This window comes from Moschus berezovskii, chromosome 3 (genome assembly GCF_049115385.1).
Source record: "Moschus berezovskii isolate FMDL1 chromosome 3, NW_MosBer_1.0, whole genome shotgun sequence".
NCBI lineage: Eukaryota > Metazoa > Chordata > Mammalia > Artiodactyla > Moschidae > Moschus > Moschus berezovskii.
The window spans coordinates 11,198,772-11,217,426 of record NC_142462.1 but is presented as its reverse complement, the minus strand read 5'-3'; the positions used below and the strand labels follow the sequence as shown (position 1 = coordinate 11,217,426).

Genomic DNA, 18,655 nt, shown 5'->3' with positions numbered 1-18,655 from the left:
GCCCCGCCGTGCGTGCGTGCGTGCGTGCTTGCCGGCGTGCGTGTGTCTGAGACCTTGAGCGCGCGGGCGGGGAAGCGCTGTAGGCTTCCGGGGGCGGGGTCTGAGCTCCCGGCCCCGCCCCGGCCCCGCCCCCGTGTCTTGGTTACCAAGCTCTGACCAGCTCCACAGGTGAGTTGGTTTGGTTGCTTCCCTTGGGAATGGGCCTCCCTCTCACAGATTTTTAGACTCAATCTGGGAGTCAGAATCCGCATCTCAGATCCCCCCGTCACTCAGCCAGCGCGTCCTTTTCTTCCGTGAGCCCTGGAGGACTTGCTCCTGGAAGACTGGGAAGGGACTGTCCTGGCACAGGACAAGGAACGGAATACCCTTCACAGCCATCTCTGGGTATTAGGTTGATGCAAAAGTAATTATGGTTTCAGACCTTGAATTTTAAATCATTATAACTAGGTTCAAACGTATCGTGATTAATCAAAATAGAAACCATTACAATCAACATGTTCTTGCCAACAAGAAATAAATTTTGTTTATTCCCGTAGCATAAAAATCTGTACTTAGGATTCAACAGACTCTTGGAAAGCATTTTCTGTGTCCTGCTGCATGTGGAAGCATTTCCCCTGCAAAAAGTTGTTGAGATGCTTGAAGAAGTGGTATTTGATTGGGGAGAGGTCAGGTGAATATGGTGGATGAGGCAAAACTTCATAGCCCACCTTGTTTAACTTTTGAAGTGTTGGTTGCAGTAGGACGTTGTTGTGGAGAAGAATTGGGGCCTTTCTGTTGACCAATGTTGGCTGCGGCATTGCTGGGTGCATCTCATTGATTCGCTGAACATACTTCTCAGAGATGTGATGTTTTCGCTGAGATTCAGGAAGCTGTAGTGGCTCAGTTGGGAAGCAGACCACCAAACAGTGACAATGACCCCGTTTTTGGTGCAAGTTTGGCTTTTGGAAGTGCTATGGAGATTTTTCTAGGTCCAGCCTCTGAGCTGGTTGTCATATAAAATCCAGTTTTCATCGCACATCACAATCTGATTGAAAAATGGTCCATTGTTGTTGAATAGAATGAGAAGATGACATTTCAAAACAATTTTTTTTGATTTGCAGTCAGCTCATGAGGTACCCACTTACCAAACTTTTTTACCTTTCCAACTTGCTTCAAATGCCAAGTGACTGTAGAATGGTTGACGTTGAGTTCTTGGGCACCTCCTCATACAGCTGTAAGAGGATCGGCTTCGATGATGCTCTCAGTTTGTCGTTGTCAGCCTCTGATCAGCTTCTCTGATGGCTCTCAATCGGTCGTTGTCAGCCTCTGATCAGCTTCTCTGATGGCTCTCAGTCGGTCGTTGTCGATTTCTGATGGCAGGCCACTATGTCCCTCATCTTCGAGGCTCTCGTCTCCTTGGCAAAACTTCTTGAACCACCACTGCACCGTACGTTTGTTAGCAGTTCCTGGGCCAAATGTGTTGTCAGTGTTGCCAGTCGTCTCTGCTGCTTTATGACCCATTTTGAACTCAAATAATAAAATCGCTCGAATTTGTTTTTTGTCTAGCATCGTTTCCATAGTCTAAAATACATATAAAGTAAGCAAGTAATAATTCATTAGCAAAAAACATGACGCAAGAAATGAGCATTAAAATGATGTATAACATAACCACATTTAAGAATGTATTCCAGTATCAAATGGCAGAGTTCAGTGAAGCAAAAACCACAGTTTTGCAACAACTTAATAGTTCATGTCATGAGTCACCTGGGAAGTGTGGAGTCTGATGGCGTGACCTGAGGGGGTTACAAAGGACCATCTTCCCACCTTCTCATCCTGCCATCCTTCTCATCCTACCCTCAGTGTCCTAAAGGCATGCCTACAGCCCAAGGAACCTGCTCACATATTCTGGTTTAAAGCAAGAAGGGGCCAGACTAGGGAAGAACCTGCCCTCCTGAGTACTTCTCTCTGAGAGAAAAGAGGAGACACTCCTTGGAAAGCCACAGTGCCTCCTCCTCTCCTGCCTGGTCCTGTGGGTACTGCTTCTCCAGAAAGTGAGTGCCTGGCACCAGGGGTGGAAAAAATGACTGTCCAGTTCTCAGAGCAACAAACAGCACATGAAATTGAAATGCAAAACATAAAGAAGTGTGAGATGGAACACTTCTTTTAGGACTTTCTTTTAAAAATTTTTAAAAGTGGGCATAAAATAAAAGGGAATGATTGGACAACACCTTTTAAAAATAAACAAGGGAAAAGGGTAGCTCACAATTCATCTCTTGGATTCAGTTCAGTTCAGTTCAGTCGCTCAGTCGTGTCCGACTCTCCGCGACCCCATGAACCACAGCACACCAGTCCTCCCTGTCCATCACCAACTCCCGGAGTTCACTCAAACTCATGTCCATCGAGTCGGTGATGCCATCCAGCCATCTCATTCTCTGTCGTCCCCGTCTCCTCCTACCCCCAATCGCTCCCAGCATCAGAGTCTTCCAGTGAGTCAACTCGTCGCATGAGGTGGCTAAAGTATTGGAGTTTCAGCTTTAGCATAAGTCCTTCCAATGAACACCCAGGATTGATCTCCTCTAGAATGGACTGGCTGGATCTCTTTGCAGTAAGAGGGACTCTCAAGAGTCTTCTCCAGCACCACAGTTCAAAAGCATCAATTCTTCGGCGATCAGCTTTCTTCACAGTCCAACTCTCACATCCATACATGACCACGGGAAAAACCATAGCCTTGACTAGACAGACCTTGGTTGGCAAAGTAATGTCTCTGCTTTTCAATATGCTATCTAGGCTGGTCATAACTTTCCTTCCAAGGAGTAAGCGTCTTTTAATTTCATGGCTGCAATCAGCATCTGCAGTGATTTTGGAGCCCAAAAAAATAAAGTCTGACACGGTTTCCACTGTTTCCCCATCTATTTCCCAAGAAGTGATGGGACCAGATGCCATGATCTTCGTTTTCTGAATGTTGAGCTTCAAGCCAACCTTTTCACTCTCCTCTTTCACTTTCATCAAGAGGCCTTTGAGTTCCTCTTCACTTTCTGCCATAAGGGTGGTGTCATCTGCATATCTGAGGTTATTGATATTTCTCCTGGCAATCTTGATTCCAGCTTGTGCTTCTTCCAGTCCAGCGTTCCTCATGATGTACTCTGCATATAAGTTAAATAAGCAGGGTGACAATATACAACCTTGACGTACTCCTTTTCCTATTTGGAATCAGTCTGTTGTTCCATGTCCAGTTCTAACTGTTGCTTCCTGACCTGCATACAGGTTTCTCAAGAGGCAGGTCAGGTGATCTGGTATTCCCATCTCTTTCAGAATGTTCCACAGTTTATTGTGATCCACACAGTCAAAGGCTTTGGCATAGTCAATGAAGCAGAAATAGATGTTTTTCTGGAACTCTCTTGCTTTCTCCATGATCCAGCGGATGTTGGCAATTTGATCTCTGGTGCCTCTGCCTTTTCTAAAACCTGCTTGAACATCTGGAAGTTCACGATTCACATATTGCTGAAGCCTAGCTTGGAGAATTTTGAGCATGACTTTACTAGCGTGTGAGATGAGTGCAATTGTGCGGTAGTTTGAGCATTCTTTGGCATTCTCTTTCTTTGGGATTGGAATGAAGACTGACCTTTTCCAGTCCTGTGGCCACTGCTGAGTTTTCCAAATTTGCTGACATATTGAGTGCAGCACTTTCACAGCATCATCTTTCAGGATTTGAAATAGCTCAATTGGAATTCCATCACCTCCACTAGCTATGTTCATCGTGATGTTCTCTAAGGCCCAGTTGACTTCACATTCCAAGATGTCTGGTTCCAGGTGAGTGATCACGCCATCGTGATTATCTTGGTCTTGAAGATCTTTTTTGTACAGTTCTGTGTATTCTTGCCACCTCTTCTTAATATCTTCTGCTTCTGTTAGGTCCATACCATTTCTGTCCTTTATCGAGCCCATCTTTGCATGAAATATTCCCTTGATATCTCTAATTTTCTTGAAAAGATCTCTTGTTTTTCCTATTCTGTTGTTTTCCTCTATTTCTTTGCATTTATCGCTGAGGAAGGCTTTCTTATCTCTCCTTGCTATTCTTTGGAACTCTGCATTCAGATGCTTATATCTTTCCTTTTCTCCTTTACTTTTCGCTTCTCTTCTTTTCACAGCTATTTGTAAGGCCTCCTCAGACAGCCATTTTGCTCTTTTGCATTTCTTTTCCATGGGGATGGTCTTGGTCCCTGTCTCCTGTACAATGTCACGAACCTCCGTCCAGAGTTCATCAGGCACTCTATCTATCAGATCTAGACCCTTAAATCTATTTCTTACTTCCACTGTATAATCATAAGGGATTTGATTTAGGTCATATCTGAATGGTCTAGTGGTTTTCCCTACTTTCTTCAATTTCAGTCTGAATTTGGCAATAAGGAGTTCATGATCTGAGCCACAGTCAGCTCCTGGTCTTGTTTTTGCTAACTGTATACAGCTTCTCCATCTATGGCTGCAAAGAATATAATCAATCTGATTTCGGTGTTGTCCATCTGGTGATGTCCATGTGTAGCGTCTTCTCTTGTGTTGTTGGAAGAGGGTGTTTGCTATGATCAGTGCGTTCTCTTGGCAAGTAACAAAAGGACTTTTTATCCTAATTCTTCATAATATACTAAATAATTTACTAATTATTATAATTACCCAGAATAAAATGAAAATGAAAAACATTACCTCAAAACCAGCTTACTAGCTTTGTTTACTAGCTGTTTTTCTACTTGTATATTTAGAAATCATATCCATAGTACTTATTTGGGTAATAGCAATTTTTAGCGATTTTCGTCACCAAAGTTTTAGTGATAGCATTTTGGAGAATTTGTATTTATAAACCACCATCTTAGCCTCCTAAGAGTATTGTTCGTGTGCGTGAGTGTGTGCTAAGTCACTTCCGTCGTATCTGATCTTTGCGACCTTATGGCTTGTAGCCTGCCAGGTTCCTCCGTCCATGGCATTTCCCAAGCAGAGCACTGGAGTGGATTGCCATGCCCTCCTCCGGGGGTCTTCCAGGCCAGGGCTGAGCTTGTGTCTCTTGCGCCTCCTGCATTGGCAGGCGACCCGGGAAGCCCGTTGTTCACATATTAAAATTTCTCCAAGCGACCCTAGCATTGCCACTTCACTTTTGCACATTTGACAGAAAAACATTTCCCAACCCAGCAGTTTTTTCTTCCTGCATAGTTGCCAAAAATCTAACTCAGTTCCATGCCCTGTCTGAATTTCAGCCTCCCCCTCATCTATAAAACAAGAATAAGCATCTCTAACCTAAGATGTTATTGTAAGAGTTATGGTTAATATGCGCTCTAATACTTAAATTGTCAAAGCAGAAGCTGGCACATTGCAGACATTCAGCAGAAGCTGTGATGCTGTATTATATTTATTGCTACTTCTAGATTATATTTGGGGGATTCAAGCCCTAATCTGTAGCAAGACCTTTTCTATTACAAATGGGATATTTTAGAATACTGTCCTAATACTTTAGCATAATTTGTAAGAGTGTAGTGCTTGAGCTCGGAGAAGGCGATGGCACCCCACTCCAGTACCCTTGCCTGGAAAATCCCATGGATGGAGGAGCCTGGTAGGCTGCAGACCATGGGGTCGTGAAGAGTCGGACACGACTGAGCAACTTCACTTTCACTTTTCATTTTCATGCATTGGAGAAGGAGATGGCAACCCACTCCAGTGTTCTTGCCTGGAGAATCCCAGGGACCGTGGAGCCTAGTGGGCTGCCATCTGTGGGGTTGCACAGAGTCGGACATGACTGAAGTGACTTAGCAGCAGCAGCAGCAGTTCTTGAGTTGGGCAGGTCTTCCACTTTCCTTCTGAGGCCATACACTGTTTTTTGTTGTTGTTTTTTCTGCTTAGTAAAAATTTTTAAACCTGCAAGGGAAGAAGTTTTCATTTACAGAGAACAGATTTCAAGTTCTTGGTGTGGGGGATTCTAAGAGCTGGACTCTCATTTCCATATTCATGAATATTATAAACATGATCTCCAACAAATGCCAATGCACACTTCAGTAATCTCATTTGTTTTTAAGCAGAGGGAGAATATGGCCTCAAATAATGTGCATCTTCGTCTGCCAGGAGAGTCACTTTAATTTTAAAAGTGGTGTGTTTGTAAGGTCCAGGGACATGGATGCCATGGAAGGGATGTGGAAGCAGATAGAACAAGAGTCAGTTCCTTCTGGGTGGGATTCCTGATTGTGGCTGGACTCTGACCAAGTTCCCACCTTTCACCTCCTTAACTCAGCATGAAGGAAGAAGGCAGAGTGAAAATCGAGGATGGAGGGATGGGTTCCTGCCTCCATCAGAGAAGTAAAGGGTGTGTGGACCTGGAGTGAATGATAGGTGCAATTTTAGGAACAGGTTTCCCTAGCTCCCTGGATGAACCGTGAGGCTCTGACAGGCTCCCTGGCATCAACGACAGGAACGGAGCTGGTGAGTGGGGAGACTGGCCTCCCCTGAAATGCGTGGACAGAACAGGAAAGGAACGACCCACTTCTATTGTTTTCCTCCTGAATCTACTGCCAACATGAGTTCATACCTCTGGTGCTTCCAGTTTAATACTGTATGTTGTGAATTTGGCAATAAGGAGTTCATGATCTGAGCCACAGTCAGCTCCTGGTCTTGTTTTTGCTAACTGTATACAGCTTCTCCATCTATGGCTGTGAGTTGAATTGTATCCCCCCCAAAAAAATCATACATCCAGTATCAGTGAATGTCACCTTATATGGAAATAAGGTCTTTGCAGATGTAATTGAGTTAACCTGAGGTCATACAGGATTGAGATGGACCCTAATCCAGTGTAACCGATGCTTTTATAGAGAGGAAGGAAAGAGACAGAGAGAGAAGACAACCAGCTGGAGGTGAGGCAGAAGTAGGAGGTATGCCGCCGCAGCCAGAGAGCACCTGGGCAGCCAGGGGCTGGAACAGACAAGGAAGGATCCTCCCTGGGGCTTTGGAGGCAGTGTGGCCTGGCTAGCTCTCCACTTCTGGATCCTGGCCTCCAGAACTCTGAGAGAGTAAATCTCTTTTCTTTTCAGCAGCCCTAGGAAGCTAACACACGGTATTCTTATGCCGGAGGGGCAGGTGCTAGGTGGTGGAGGCAGGGTTCAGATTCTGACCCCACTACTCATGATCTTCCTCCAAGGACTGTGGGGGGTGGGGTGGGGGCGCAAATGGAGCTGACCTCTGAAGGGCATCGAGGACAGAGCTGACCCCAGGAAACACTGCCCGAGTGCTAGGCGTGGTTATGGCCAGGCAAGTCCTTTGCTGGACATGGGTTGCACAAATTAGAGCTTCTCACAGAAAAAAACCCATGCTGTTGGTGGTGTTTCTACTTTGTAATTTAGCCAGATTCTCTTATTTTCATAGATTGTTGGAATCTCAGATACAGAAGAGAGATTAAAGGTCATGTACTGTAGTTTTCAGTCTCTTGGAACTGTTTCCCCCACCATTTCTCAACTGTTGATTTTCCCGTCTCCAGCCAGCAGCCACCAAGGTGGAGAATTTACTGCCCTGTGAGAAGTCACGTTCTGTTTACTGGTAAGTTGACTTTTCACGTTGAAAATCACCCTCCCTCTGTGCCACTTGCTGTTTGAGGCACAAAGACGCTCCGTGTCAGAGTGAGGGCAACGTCTGAAGACAGGCACCAAGTAAGGCCTCTCTGTGTCATTCCCAGTAAAATAGTCTTCCATTTTAATACCCCTCATGTGACTCAGCTCCTATCTAATGCCTGGGGACAGCGCTGAAACTGTCCTGTGTTCACCCACGCTGAATAGAAATGCGGAGTCAGAGTTTGGGGCAAAGCAGAAAAGAATAGGTTTATTGTTTTGCCAGGCAAAGGGGACCATGGGAGGCTAATGCCCTCAAAACTGTGTGTCCTGCCCTGGACGGGGTAGTGAGGAGTCGTGCAGTGTTCAAGGACAGGGCGTGATCAGCTGGTGGACATTCTTCTGGTGGGCTGGTGGTGAGGTAGTTAGGAGTCAGCGTCCTCAACTTCTGGTTCCCTCTGGTCCGCGTTCCATGTGCTTGTAAGCAGCATACGGTTAACTTCTCTCACCTGGTGGGGGTCTCAGCCTCTGCAAAGCAGCTCAAAGGACAAGGCTCAGAGTATTAGCTATAGCACTTGAGGAGGAACTAAAGTCCTTGACTTTGCTTTTTGGCTAACCTATTATCATTTTCTCTTTTTTGACTGTTTTCCTTTCTGTATTCATTCTTAGACTAAAGTTTTTCTACAGACAAAAGGCAGGCAGAAGACACGTGTCGGATCTGTTCTGGGAAGGCCTCATAGGGTCCCGTTCGGTTACAGAGATAGCACCATCTCTTACCAATGGCAGGTCTGGATTTGACCTCAACATTCTGGACATTTTTGGAGTCTTCTGTATATGGGTGTATATGTATAGTCTTCTGTATATGTCATGGGGTCTTCTCTGTATGAATCCATTTTTCTTTTCTTCCTCCTTTCTGCCTTCCTCAACCGTCCATTTTGCATCTCTACCTGTGGAATCACACTCAACTTTCTCCAAAATAATAGTTCCAAATTTTTCCAATTCATCCAAGCAACTTACTCTCACGGTACTTTCTTAGTTTTTCTGCTATTTATGACAAGTGTAGGTGATGGCAGGTGACACAGGAAAACCGAAGAAATAAGTACCGATATCAAATGCGGTTTAAAAGGAAGCAAAACATGTTCTTATATATTTGGAGATTTCCATGATTGAGAAAAGCAATGAAACAATCCTTAGATCAAAAAGCCACTAGGCAAGCTCCATTCTTTCCTCAAATACAGGCCTTCTGAATAAAAGACCAGCAATATTTGTTGCTAACCTGAGCTCTCAGGTTAAGGGGCATAGGTGTGAAGTCCATGGGTGGTTGGAACCTGCTTCCTCTGGGGTCTTCCTCCTTCTGTTTCCTTGGGATAATCAGCCCACCTCTCCTTTGTTTTCAATTTATTATTTTTTAATTTAATTTTTATTTTCTATTGAAGCAACTCACTCTAGTATTCATGCTTAGAAAATTCCATGGACAGAGGAGCCTGACAGGCTACTGTCCAAAGGGTCACAAAGAGTCAGACGCAATAGCATGAGCACACAGATAGTTGATTTACAATGTTGTGTTCGTTTCAGATATTCAACAATGTGATTCTGATGTGCAGATTCTTTTCCAGATTCTTTCCCCATGAAGATTATTATGGTTCCCTGTGCTATAAAATGGGCTTCCTGGATGTCACAGTGGTAAAGAATCCTCCTGTAATGTGGGAGACTTGGGTTTGATCCCTGGGTTGGGAAGATCCCCTGGAGAAACGAATGGCTTCCCACTCTAGTTTTCTTGCTTGGAGAATTCCATGGACAGAGCAGCCTGGTGGGCTACAGTCCATGGGGTCACAAAGAGTTGGACACAAATGAGCTACTGACCTCGTGCACACATGCTATGTAATAGGCCTTTATGTTTATCTATTTTATATATAGTCAGTTCAGTTCAGTCGCTCAGTCGTGTCCGACTCTCCGCGACCCCATGAATCACAGCACGCCAGGCCTCCCTGTCCATCACCAACTCCCGGAGTACACTCAAACTCATGTCCACAGAGTCGGTGATGCCATCCAGCCATCTCATTCTCCGTCGTCCCCTTCTCCTCCCGCCCCCAACCTTTCCCAGCATCACAGTCTTTTCCAGTGAGTCAACTCGTCTCATGAGGTGGCCGAAGTATTGGAGTTTCAGCTTTAGCATCAGTCCCTCCAATGAACATCCAGGATTGATCTCCTTTAGAATGGACTGGTTGGATCTCCTTGCAGTATAAGGGACTCTCAAGAGTCTTCTCCAACACCACAGTTCAAAAGCATCGATTCTTCGGCGATCAGCTTTCTTCACAGTCCAACTCTCACATCCATACATGACCACGGGAAAAACCATTGCCTTGACTAGACGGACCTTGGTTGGCAAAGTAATGTCTCTGCTTTTTAATATACTATCAAGGTTGGTCATATCTTTCCTTCCAAGGAGCAAGCGTCTTTTAATTTCATGGCTGCAATCAGCATCTGCAGTGATTTTGGAGCCCAAAAAAACAAAGTCTGACACTGTTTCCACTGTTTTTCCATCTATTTCCCATGAAGTGATGGGACCAGATGCCATGATCTTTGTTTTCTGAATGTTGAGCTTCAAGCCAACATTTTCACTCTCCTCTTTCACTTTCATCAAGAGGCTTTTGAGTTCCTCTTCACTTTCTGCCATAAGGGTAGTGTCATCTGCATATCTGAGGTTATTGATATTTCTCCCAGCAATCTTGATTCCAGCTTGTGCTTCTTCCAACCCAGCGTTCCTCATGATGTACTCTGCATATAAGTTAAATAAGCAAGGTGACAATATACAACCTTGACGCACTCCTTTTCCTATTTGGAACCAGTCTGTTGTTCCATGACCGGTTCTAACTGTTGCTTCCTGACCTGCATACAGGTTTCTCAAGAGGCAGGTCAGATGGTCTGGGACTCCCATCTCTTTCAGAATTTTCCTCAGTTTATTGTGATCCACACAGTCAAAGGCTTTGGCATAGTCAATGAAGCAGAAATAGATGTTTTTCTGAAACTCTCTTGCTTTCTCCATGATCCAGCGGATGTTGGCAATTTGATCTCTGGTGCCTCTGCCTTTTCTAAAACCTGCTTGAACATCTGGGAGTTCACGGTTTACATACTGCTGAAGCCTGGCTTGGAGAATTTTGAGCATGACTTTACTAGCGTGTGAGATGAGTGCAATTGTGCGGTAGTTTGAGCATTCTTTGGCATTGCCTTTCTTTGGGATTGGAATGAAGAGTGTGTATATTTTAATCCCAAACTCCCAGCTTATCCCTCTCCCTTCCTTTCCCATTTGTCAACCGTAAGTTTGTTTTCTGTGTCTGAAGCTGTTTCTGTCTTGTAAATAAGTTCACCTGTATCATCTTTTTGAATTCCACATGTAAGTGATATCATATGATACTTATCTTTCTCTTTCTGACTTACTTCACTTAGTATGATCACTTTTAGGTCCATTTATATTGTTGCAAATGTCATTATTTCATTCTTTTATAGAGCTGAGTAATATTCCTGCTTCTTTTTTTAAAATCGTGGCTTTTCTACAAATTCCTCCTGTGTCAGGCATGGAGTCAGCAAGAATGAGATTCTCTGTTGTCAGGAAATTTGGCTGCTTTCTGCCTTTTAGGGAGGAGGTGTATGATTCCAGAAGGTATCTTAGGTCTGATATAATAAGAGTTATATATTAGGTCTATGTCCCTGGCTCATGACACAGAGCTCCTAAATCCTCTGGATTCTGTGGGTAACAGAAATCTCTTTTGTTCTAGGGAGGCTGCACTTGGCAGGTCCACAGAGTAAAGATGGAAGTGGTCACCGTAGTGAGAAGGTGGGGACATTCAGCACCATCCCATCCCGCCTCCAGTGGGGCAGGGGGACCGGAGACCTGGGTTAATCACAATGGCCAGTGATTTAATCAACCAGGGCTCTACTGGAATCTCCACGAAAACTCCTAATCAGTAGGGTTTGGAGCACTTTAACATTGGTGATGGCATCCCTGACTTGCTGGACATGAGTTTCAGCAAGCTCTGGGAGTTGGAGATGGACAGGGAAGCCTGGCGTGCTGCAGTCAATGGGGTCGCAAGGAGTTGGATGTGACTGAGCAGCTGACCTGACTGCCTGACTGAGCACATCAGGCTGCTTGGAGAGCCATGCCCTCCAGGGAGTCGGGGTGGGGGTGGAAGCCCCCACTCCCTCCCCCTGCCCACCCTAGGTCTCTCTTCCATCTGGTTGTTCCTGAGTTGTATCCTTCATGTTAAACTTGTAGATGCAAATAAAGTAACTTCCTGAGTTCTGTAAACTGTTCTGGCCAAGAGTGGATCTTGAGATGGGAGTGACGGGGACCCCCAATATATAGCAAATCAGGCAGGAGGACAGGAGGCCCAGGCTGGTAGTGAGGTGAGGGTATTTGAGGGACTGAGCCCTTAACAGGTGGGATTGGATGCTAACCCCAGGCAGGTGCTGTCAGACAGGTGGGAAACTGCTGTTGGAAAACAGTCCATGTTTTTGGTTCCAGGAAGGAAAACCCTTTCATTTGTGGTCAGAAGTGTCATAAGAAAAAACAGATTTCTTGGGATCAAGATGTTAGGTGTGTCCAGATGGATCTGGGGTTTTCCCAGCGCTAATTGGAGGTGCCTGTTATCAGGAGATGCTAGCTGGTTCCAGGGCCAGCGGTGGTCTGTGCACTGCATCATGACACTGGATTGGTTATGAAGATGCTGCACAGATGGGTTGGTCTGCACAGTGCAGAACTTCAGAAACTTCCCCATGTTGGGCTATTTAGGGATTGTCTGGTTAGGGTCAGGGTCCAAGATTCTACCCTGGGAGGCGAAGATGGGCTTTTCCCAGAAGGGAGTGAAAGCTCCTCACTGCCAGTTATCCTGAGAAATGGCTTATCTGGGGAAGAGACAGCACACTTGGAATTGAATGGCTAAGAAACTGTGAATTCCAGACTGCCATGTTCCAGACCTCACGCAGAAAAGTCACTAGACCTCTTTCTCATCTGTAAAAAATGGGAATAATAGTTGATAACTTTAAAATAAGTATTAAATAAGTTAATATTAAAATATTGACAACACAGAGAACATGCCATGAGGCTGTGTGTTAACTAAACTGGAGGAAGTATGTCCTTCTATTCCTAGGCTGGGTAATTCCGGGTTTGATCACTGCACTGTGGAGATGGCTACAGAGGTCAGGGGTAGGGGGAACTGCCACGAGTTAGCTAAAAATGAGCCAGAAGTGGGCAAGCTGCAGTCTCTCCTGGGTCTACATTCCAGCTGAGGTCTGAGATTCCCCGACTCAGAGATCCCCCGGTCACTGGGAGCTCTTCATTCAACCCACCAACTTCCTGCTCCCTGTCTGTCCATATCACCCAGCATCATCTCTGCTGTCACCTGCTGCCCTGTCTTCTGCCTCAAACACAAATCTGAGTCATCTTTCCTAAGCCCATTTGTGGATCGGCTGGGTGGAGCCACTCCCAAAGGCTGAGGGTTGGTGCCTCAGGCCCCAAGTAGGGGGCCCTGCAGCAATCTTAACGCCAGAGCACACTTGGGGCCGACAACCTCACTGTACAAGGCAGGCATCTCGGCCTCCACACTGGGATCTAAGCTCAGATCACCACTCTCTGCAGCTCCTAAATTGGTGGCATCAGTGGGGCCCCGTGGCCCATCCCACATCCCCACGCTGTGATGGAGGCCAGGTTTGTCCACTGATGGGCAGGAAACAAATGACCTGAGCAAATGAGATGGGGACTACATGGCATCTGACCTATCTCCAGATTTCAGAAACACAGATAATTCAACTACCTGCACGTAGATCACAGAGATCTTTAAAATTCAAATAGCCCTAATAATAATTCAAGGTCCCATCCTGAGAGTGTTTTTGACAATTCTATAGTCTCCAAAGAATAAAGACTAGTCTTGGGATTAAAACATATGTGTTTCTATGAACAAAAATAGTTTCAAATAAAGATGAGTTATTTGGACAAAAACTGCATCTTCCTGATATTTATGTGTAAAGAGAATCTTCAGGCGTTTATTAGTCACGACACCACAGGGCAGGTGAACTAACCAGATGAGGAGACCAAGGCCCCAGAAGTCTTTCTCACCACACCAGCAGAATTTGGTCTCTGGCTGTGTCCTGATTCTAAACTTACTGATGTTTCTTTAGAAGTTGAAGTCATTTCAACATAAAGCTCATATGTTGCTCTTATATCTAGAATAGTGGCTGACATACACTGCATGCATATGTGCTAAGTCGCTTTAGTCGTGTCCGACTCTTTCAGACGCTATGGACCATAGCCCGCCAGGCTCCTCTGCCCAGGGGATTCTCCAGGCAAGAATACTGGAGTGGGTTGCCACGCCCTCCTCCAGGGAATCCTTCCAACCCAGCGGATCAAACCTGCCTCTCCTGCATTGGCAGACAGGCTCTTTACCACCAGCACCACCAGGGAAGCCCATCAGACATATACTAGGCACTCCCTAAATGCTTGTTGACTAAGGGAATGTCACTTAAAATCATGTCTTTAGCTGTTTTGAAAGGATAAGTCCACGTTATAACAATCGATTTTCTACGGTATAGAACAGGATGCTCACCAGACACAATACGCATAACACTTCACATTGTTTATTAAGCATTAAGCCACATGACAGAACAATTTAAATACCACAGGTATAAATCCCATAATCACGGATCACCCTGGAAAATATTTCAATAAGGCTTTACCCCACTGACAACTTCAAAGGCATAGAAACATATGATTTTTTAATCAACAGAAGTCACAGCCAAATAATGAATAAAAGCTATATTCACTGAGGTTAACTTGTAGCAAATAATATTTCCTCATTGATGAGTGGCTGAAAAGGTGCAATCATGGAATTCTTTCTGGATAACTCTGGGGAAAGATTGAAGGCGGGAGGAAAAGGGGTGACAGGATGAGATGGTTGGATGGCATCACTGGCTTGATGGACATGAGTTTGAGTAAACTCTGGGAGTTGGTGATGGACAGTGAAGCCTGGCGTGCTGCAGTCCATGGGGTCACAAAGAGTCACATGACTGAGCCACTGAACTGGAGAAGAAGCATGTGCCACATACAGGCTGGGTTCCAAGGAGCTGAGCTGATACATACTTTCCTCTCATCCCAGTCTTCAGATAATTTCAATTTTTTATCTCTACAGGGGAAAAAAAGAATAGGAACATAAGGCTATGTTTTAAAAATGTGAAAGAATTTTGTATACTCCTGCCTGGAACACAGAGAAGGAATATACTTTCTCCATCTGTGAAATAGGAAAGAGTTTGAACCGGAGGAAATGAGCTTTTATTGCCCATCTGGCTTCTGCATGATTGTTGTTGTTTTGTTGCAAAGTTATGTCTGACTCTTTTGCAACCCCATGGACTGTAGCTCACCAGGTTTCCCTGTCCATTGGATTTCCTGGGCAAGAATACTGGAGTGGGTTGCCATTTCCTTCTCCAAGGGATCTTCCTGACTCAGGGATTGAACCCGTGTCTCCTGTGTCTCCTGCACTGACAAGCAGATTTTTTACCACTGAGTCACCTGGGAAGCCCCTTCTCTGTGATACATTTTATTAATGTCAGCTAGAATCTTGGCCCCATTTCCTACCTTATATAAAATAGGGTAGTTCCTTCTTTCCTTCAGAACCGTGACCATTGCATTTGATATAAACTTACGTAAGCACAAGGGGCTTCCCCCATGACTCAGTGGTAAAGAACCTGCCTGCCAGTGCAGGAGACAGAGGATTGATCCCTGGGTTGGGAAGATTCCCTGAAGGAGGGCATTGCAACCCACTCCAGTATTCTTGCCTGGAATATCCCATGGACAGAGGAACATGATCCACTGCAGTCCATGGGGATCACAAAAAGTCAGACACGACTGAGCACGTTAACATAGCACAAGTAAAACCAAGGTGTTAAGATTTTCATCTCTCTAATTAATCTGACTAAAACATGCATGCATTGTGATTTACTATTGTATCCTCCATTTTTAAAATTTTTCCTTTCTGTTACCTTTGGAATTGATGGCAAGTATAGTAAAGGACAGGGAAGCCTGGGGTGCTGCGGTCCAGGGGGTCACAGAGCCCGACGTGATTTAGTGGCCGAACAACAAATAACGACCCCACACGGGCTTCCCCGGCGGCTCTAGTGGTGAGGATTCCGCCTGCCTATGCGAGAGACATGAGACCGGGTTGGATCCCTGGAGGGAAGGGCCCCTGGAGGAGGGCGTAGCTACCCGCTCCAGTGTTCTTGCCTGGAGAATCCCATCGACAGAGGAGCCTGGCGGGCTACAGTCCTTAGGGTCGCACAGAGTCGGACACAACTGAAACAAAGCACGCACACGTGCATAATAACTCCAGAGTAACTGTTCCTTCTATCAGAGACCTGCCTCTGTTTCAGATGAGTTTTCTGAGCTTCAGTCTCCTGTGTTGTTCCAGGCATAGGGGAATAAGACATGATAAGGCACACAAACATAGAGTCACAGAAATGCTCCTCTAGAGTGTTTGCCTGTGTGGTTTTGTTTTGAATTTATCTTATTCCCCTCAAATACACACACACACCCACCACACACAGAGATGCTTATTGTGGAGCAGTGGAATAATCTGGAACTATAGGCCTCTTCCCAACACCTTCCTGAGATGCTCAAGCTTTAACTGGGGTATTGCTTCCTGAAGGGTGATCCCTCAGCTTATGAGCAGCAGACCTTTAGGAAAGGGGTTTGCCAAGCCAGGAAAAGGACCTGATATTTCAGGACATGCCCTGAAAGAGTCTCATGGGCCAGAAGCCTGGGATGGAACTCTCACATAAATTAAATGCAATATTTAACTTCTGATTTTTTTGAGCACTACACAGCAGTCCCCAACCTTCTCAGCTCTGGGGAGTGGTTTCGTCGAGGACAATTTTTCCACCAGCCATTTCTGGGGGGATGGTTTCAGGATGATTCAAGTACTTCATTTATTGTCCACCATATTTGTATAATTATTATATTAGCTCCTCCTCAGATCATCAGGCATTAGATCCTAGAGGCTGAGGACCACTGCGCTATAGTATTAATATCTCAGGTACTCATAGTTAAAATTAAGAGCCCAAAAGATCAAGTTGGATGCACTCAGCAAACTAATTCCATCACCCATTTAGGTTTTGCATCCCCCATGGATGATGACAGATGGGCATAAAGCAGAAAAAGAAAGAAAGACAAGTTGGAATGAGGATGCAATGGCTGTAGCATGAACAACCATTTTGGGTCATGAGACAGATGTTCTATGTTGATACTAAAAATAGCAGGGAAGCAAGAAGGAAGGATCCTGGGATCCTGATGATTCTTTTTTTTATTTTGGTGGTAGTGGTTTCCTCTTTATTGATGTGCCTCCTACCTTCCCCCACAATTTCAGTCCCTTCCATCTACCCCCCAAAAAGAAGGTGGTGAAAAGAAAGGATTGTTGGGGCTCTGAGCCCCTTGGGCAGTTAGAAAGGGAACAGAAGCCAAAACATCACCAGATGTGACAGACTGGCAATCAAGAAGTCTAAAGTGGAATGGGAAAGGGTAAAGAAAGGGGAGGCATAAGAGGCCATCTCCCCCATTAACCCTGTGTTAAGAGGGTCTGGAGGAGAGTCTCGAACATTAGGAAGTGCAGGTCCTAAAGAAGGGAGGTGGTGTTTGAACCTCAAGGAGGAGTAGGTCAAGGAAGGGGGGCCACCTCTCTCTTTGTAGAATGGGACCCCCCACCTTAGGGGCAGCAGCTTCACAGACCGTAGACACTTTCATCACTGTAGGCAATGTATAGAAAGAAGTCTTCTTCATGGTGTTCCTGGTACAGCTGACCCATCGTGGCACTGGTGGGTGGAGTGACGTTGTTGATGAAAAAAAACAAGGCATCCTCTGCCTGGAGATGAATTCGCTTCTGGATTAAGAAGTAGAACTGTAAGATCAGAAGGCACCAGGTATTTCTTTTTGTCCAGGTCTCCTATCCGAGCTTTGGGAGGCTTTTCTACTATCACTGGGACCTGGTCCAGGTATTTCTATTGGATCTTTTCGCCCTCAGAGTGGCGCTTCTTGAACGGATGCTCCTCTTTATACACGAACGTCATCCTCCCGGGAACCGGGCTGGACCGGGCTGGGCTGAGGGAACCCGGGGGGGCCGGGACGGGGCGGGGCGGGGCGGCGGCGGCGGCCCTGATGATTCTTGAAACTCCACTCTTGCCCCTTGATTGCCTTTCTTTAAACTCTTTTTAGAAAGATATAAATCTCTTACTTGTTTAATATAAAAAAGAAAGAACAGCAGAAGCTCCTATCACCCACCTCCCCCAAGTGGGGCAAAAGGAAAAAGAAAGAAATCAAGGTGGTGGAAAAACTCCAGTGGAATGACATTCATAAAATAATGCCAAGGCTCTGAAGACCCTTGCAGTTCAACAGACATTTATCCAACTTGTTGTTAATGCTGTGTTTGTGCAGATGCTTTTCTTACAAGTCACGTGGCTGCTGTCTTCAGGGTTTCTATAACTGATGCACAATAGTTTAAAATTTTCTTTCTCTAAAGCGACACAAGCGTGGTTCTTCCTGACAGCAAGCCAGCAGTCAGGTCACATTCCGTTTTGAGTGTTTTCACCCATTTTCATTTATCTGCCATTTGCCAGTTTATAAGTTGCTGTGATTGTCAGTTGGGAGAACACTGAAGAAAGCCGAGGGGATGTTACAGAGATGCATGACTGAGAGTCTCAAATAAGAGTTCAGTTCAGTTCAGTTCAGTTCAGGTGCTCAGAATGTCCGACTCTCCGCGACCCCATGAATCACAACACGCCAGGCCTCCCTGTCCATCACCAACTCCCGGAGTTCACACAAACTCATGTCCACAGAGTCGGTGATGCCATCCAGCCATCTCATTCTCTGTCGTCCCCTTCTCCTCCTGCCCCCAACCTTTCCCAGCATCAGAGTCTTTTCCAGTGAGTCAACTCGTCGCATGAGGTGGCCAAAGTATCACAAAGTGGAAATGTATCGAAGTTTCTAAAGACTCCCTGTGTGGTCTGTTCCCTCCACTTCTGCAGATCAGACAGGGCTGGTTCTACCTCCCTCTTTTCAGGCTGGGGGGATT

The 18,655-nt window shown here is 45.4% G+C and overlaps 1 protein-coding gene, 1 long non-coding RNA gene and 1 pseudogene across 8 annotated transcripts in view; 1 reads left to right on the top strand and 2 right to left on the bottom strand.

The window, feature by feature from the left end:
- Positions 1-37: 37 nt before the first annotated feature.
- On the top strand, positions 38-11,847 carry LOC129552195 (uncharacterized). 2 transcript variants are annotated; one of them, XR_016036611.1, is made up of 3 exons: positions 38-168; positions 7,484-7,542; positions 11,327-11,847. It is a non-coding gene; the product is annotated as an uncharacterized LOC129552195 (long non-coding RNA). The 2 variants fall into 2 exon arrangements; XR_016036612.1 differs by lacking the exon at positions 11,327-11,847 and adding an exon at positions 8,220-9,462.
- Positions 11,848-14,164: 2,317 nt separating this feature from the next.
- Positions 14,165-18,655, bottom strand: part of DDC (dopa decarboxylase) — a 99,253-nt gene continuing 94,762 nt past the window's right edge. For all 6 annotated transcript variants that reach the window (XM_088833099.1, XM_088833092.1, XM_088833112.1 and 3 more), the window contains one exon: positions 14,165-14,725. In XM_088833099.1, the coding sequence (XP_088689225.1) occupies positions 14,712-14,725 (14 nt within the window). In that variant the 3' untranslated portion in view covers positions 14,165-14,711. The remainder of the gene's footprint in view (positions 14,726-18,655) is intronic.
- LOC148778280 (gamma-aminobutyric acid receptor-associated protein pseudogene) lies at positions 15,333-18,644 on the bottom strand (annotated as a pseudogene).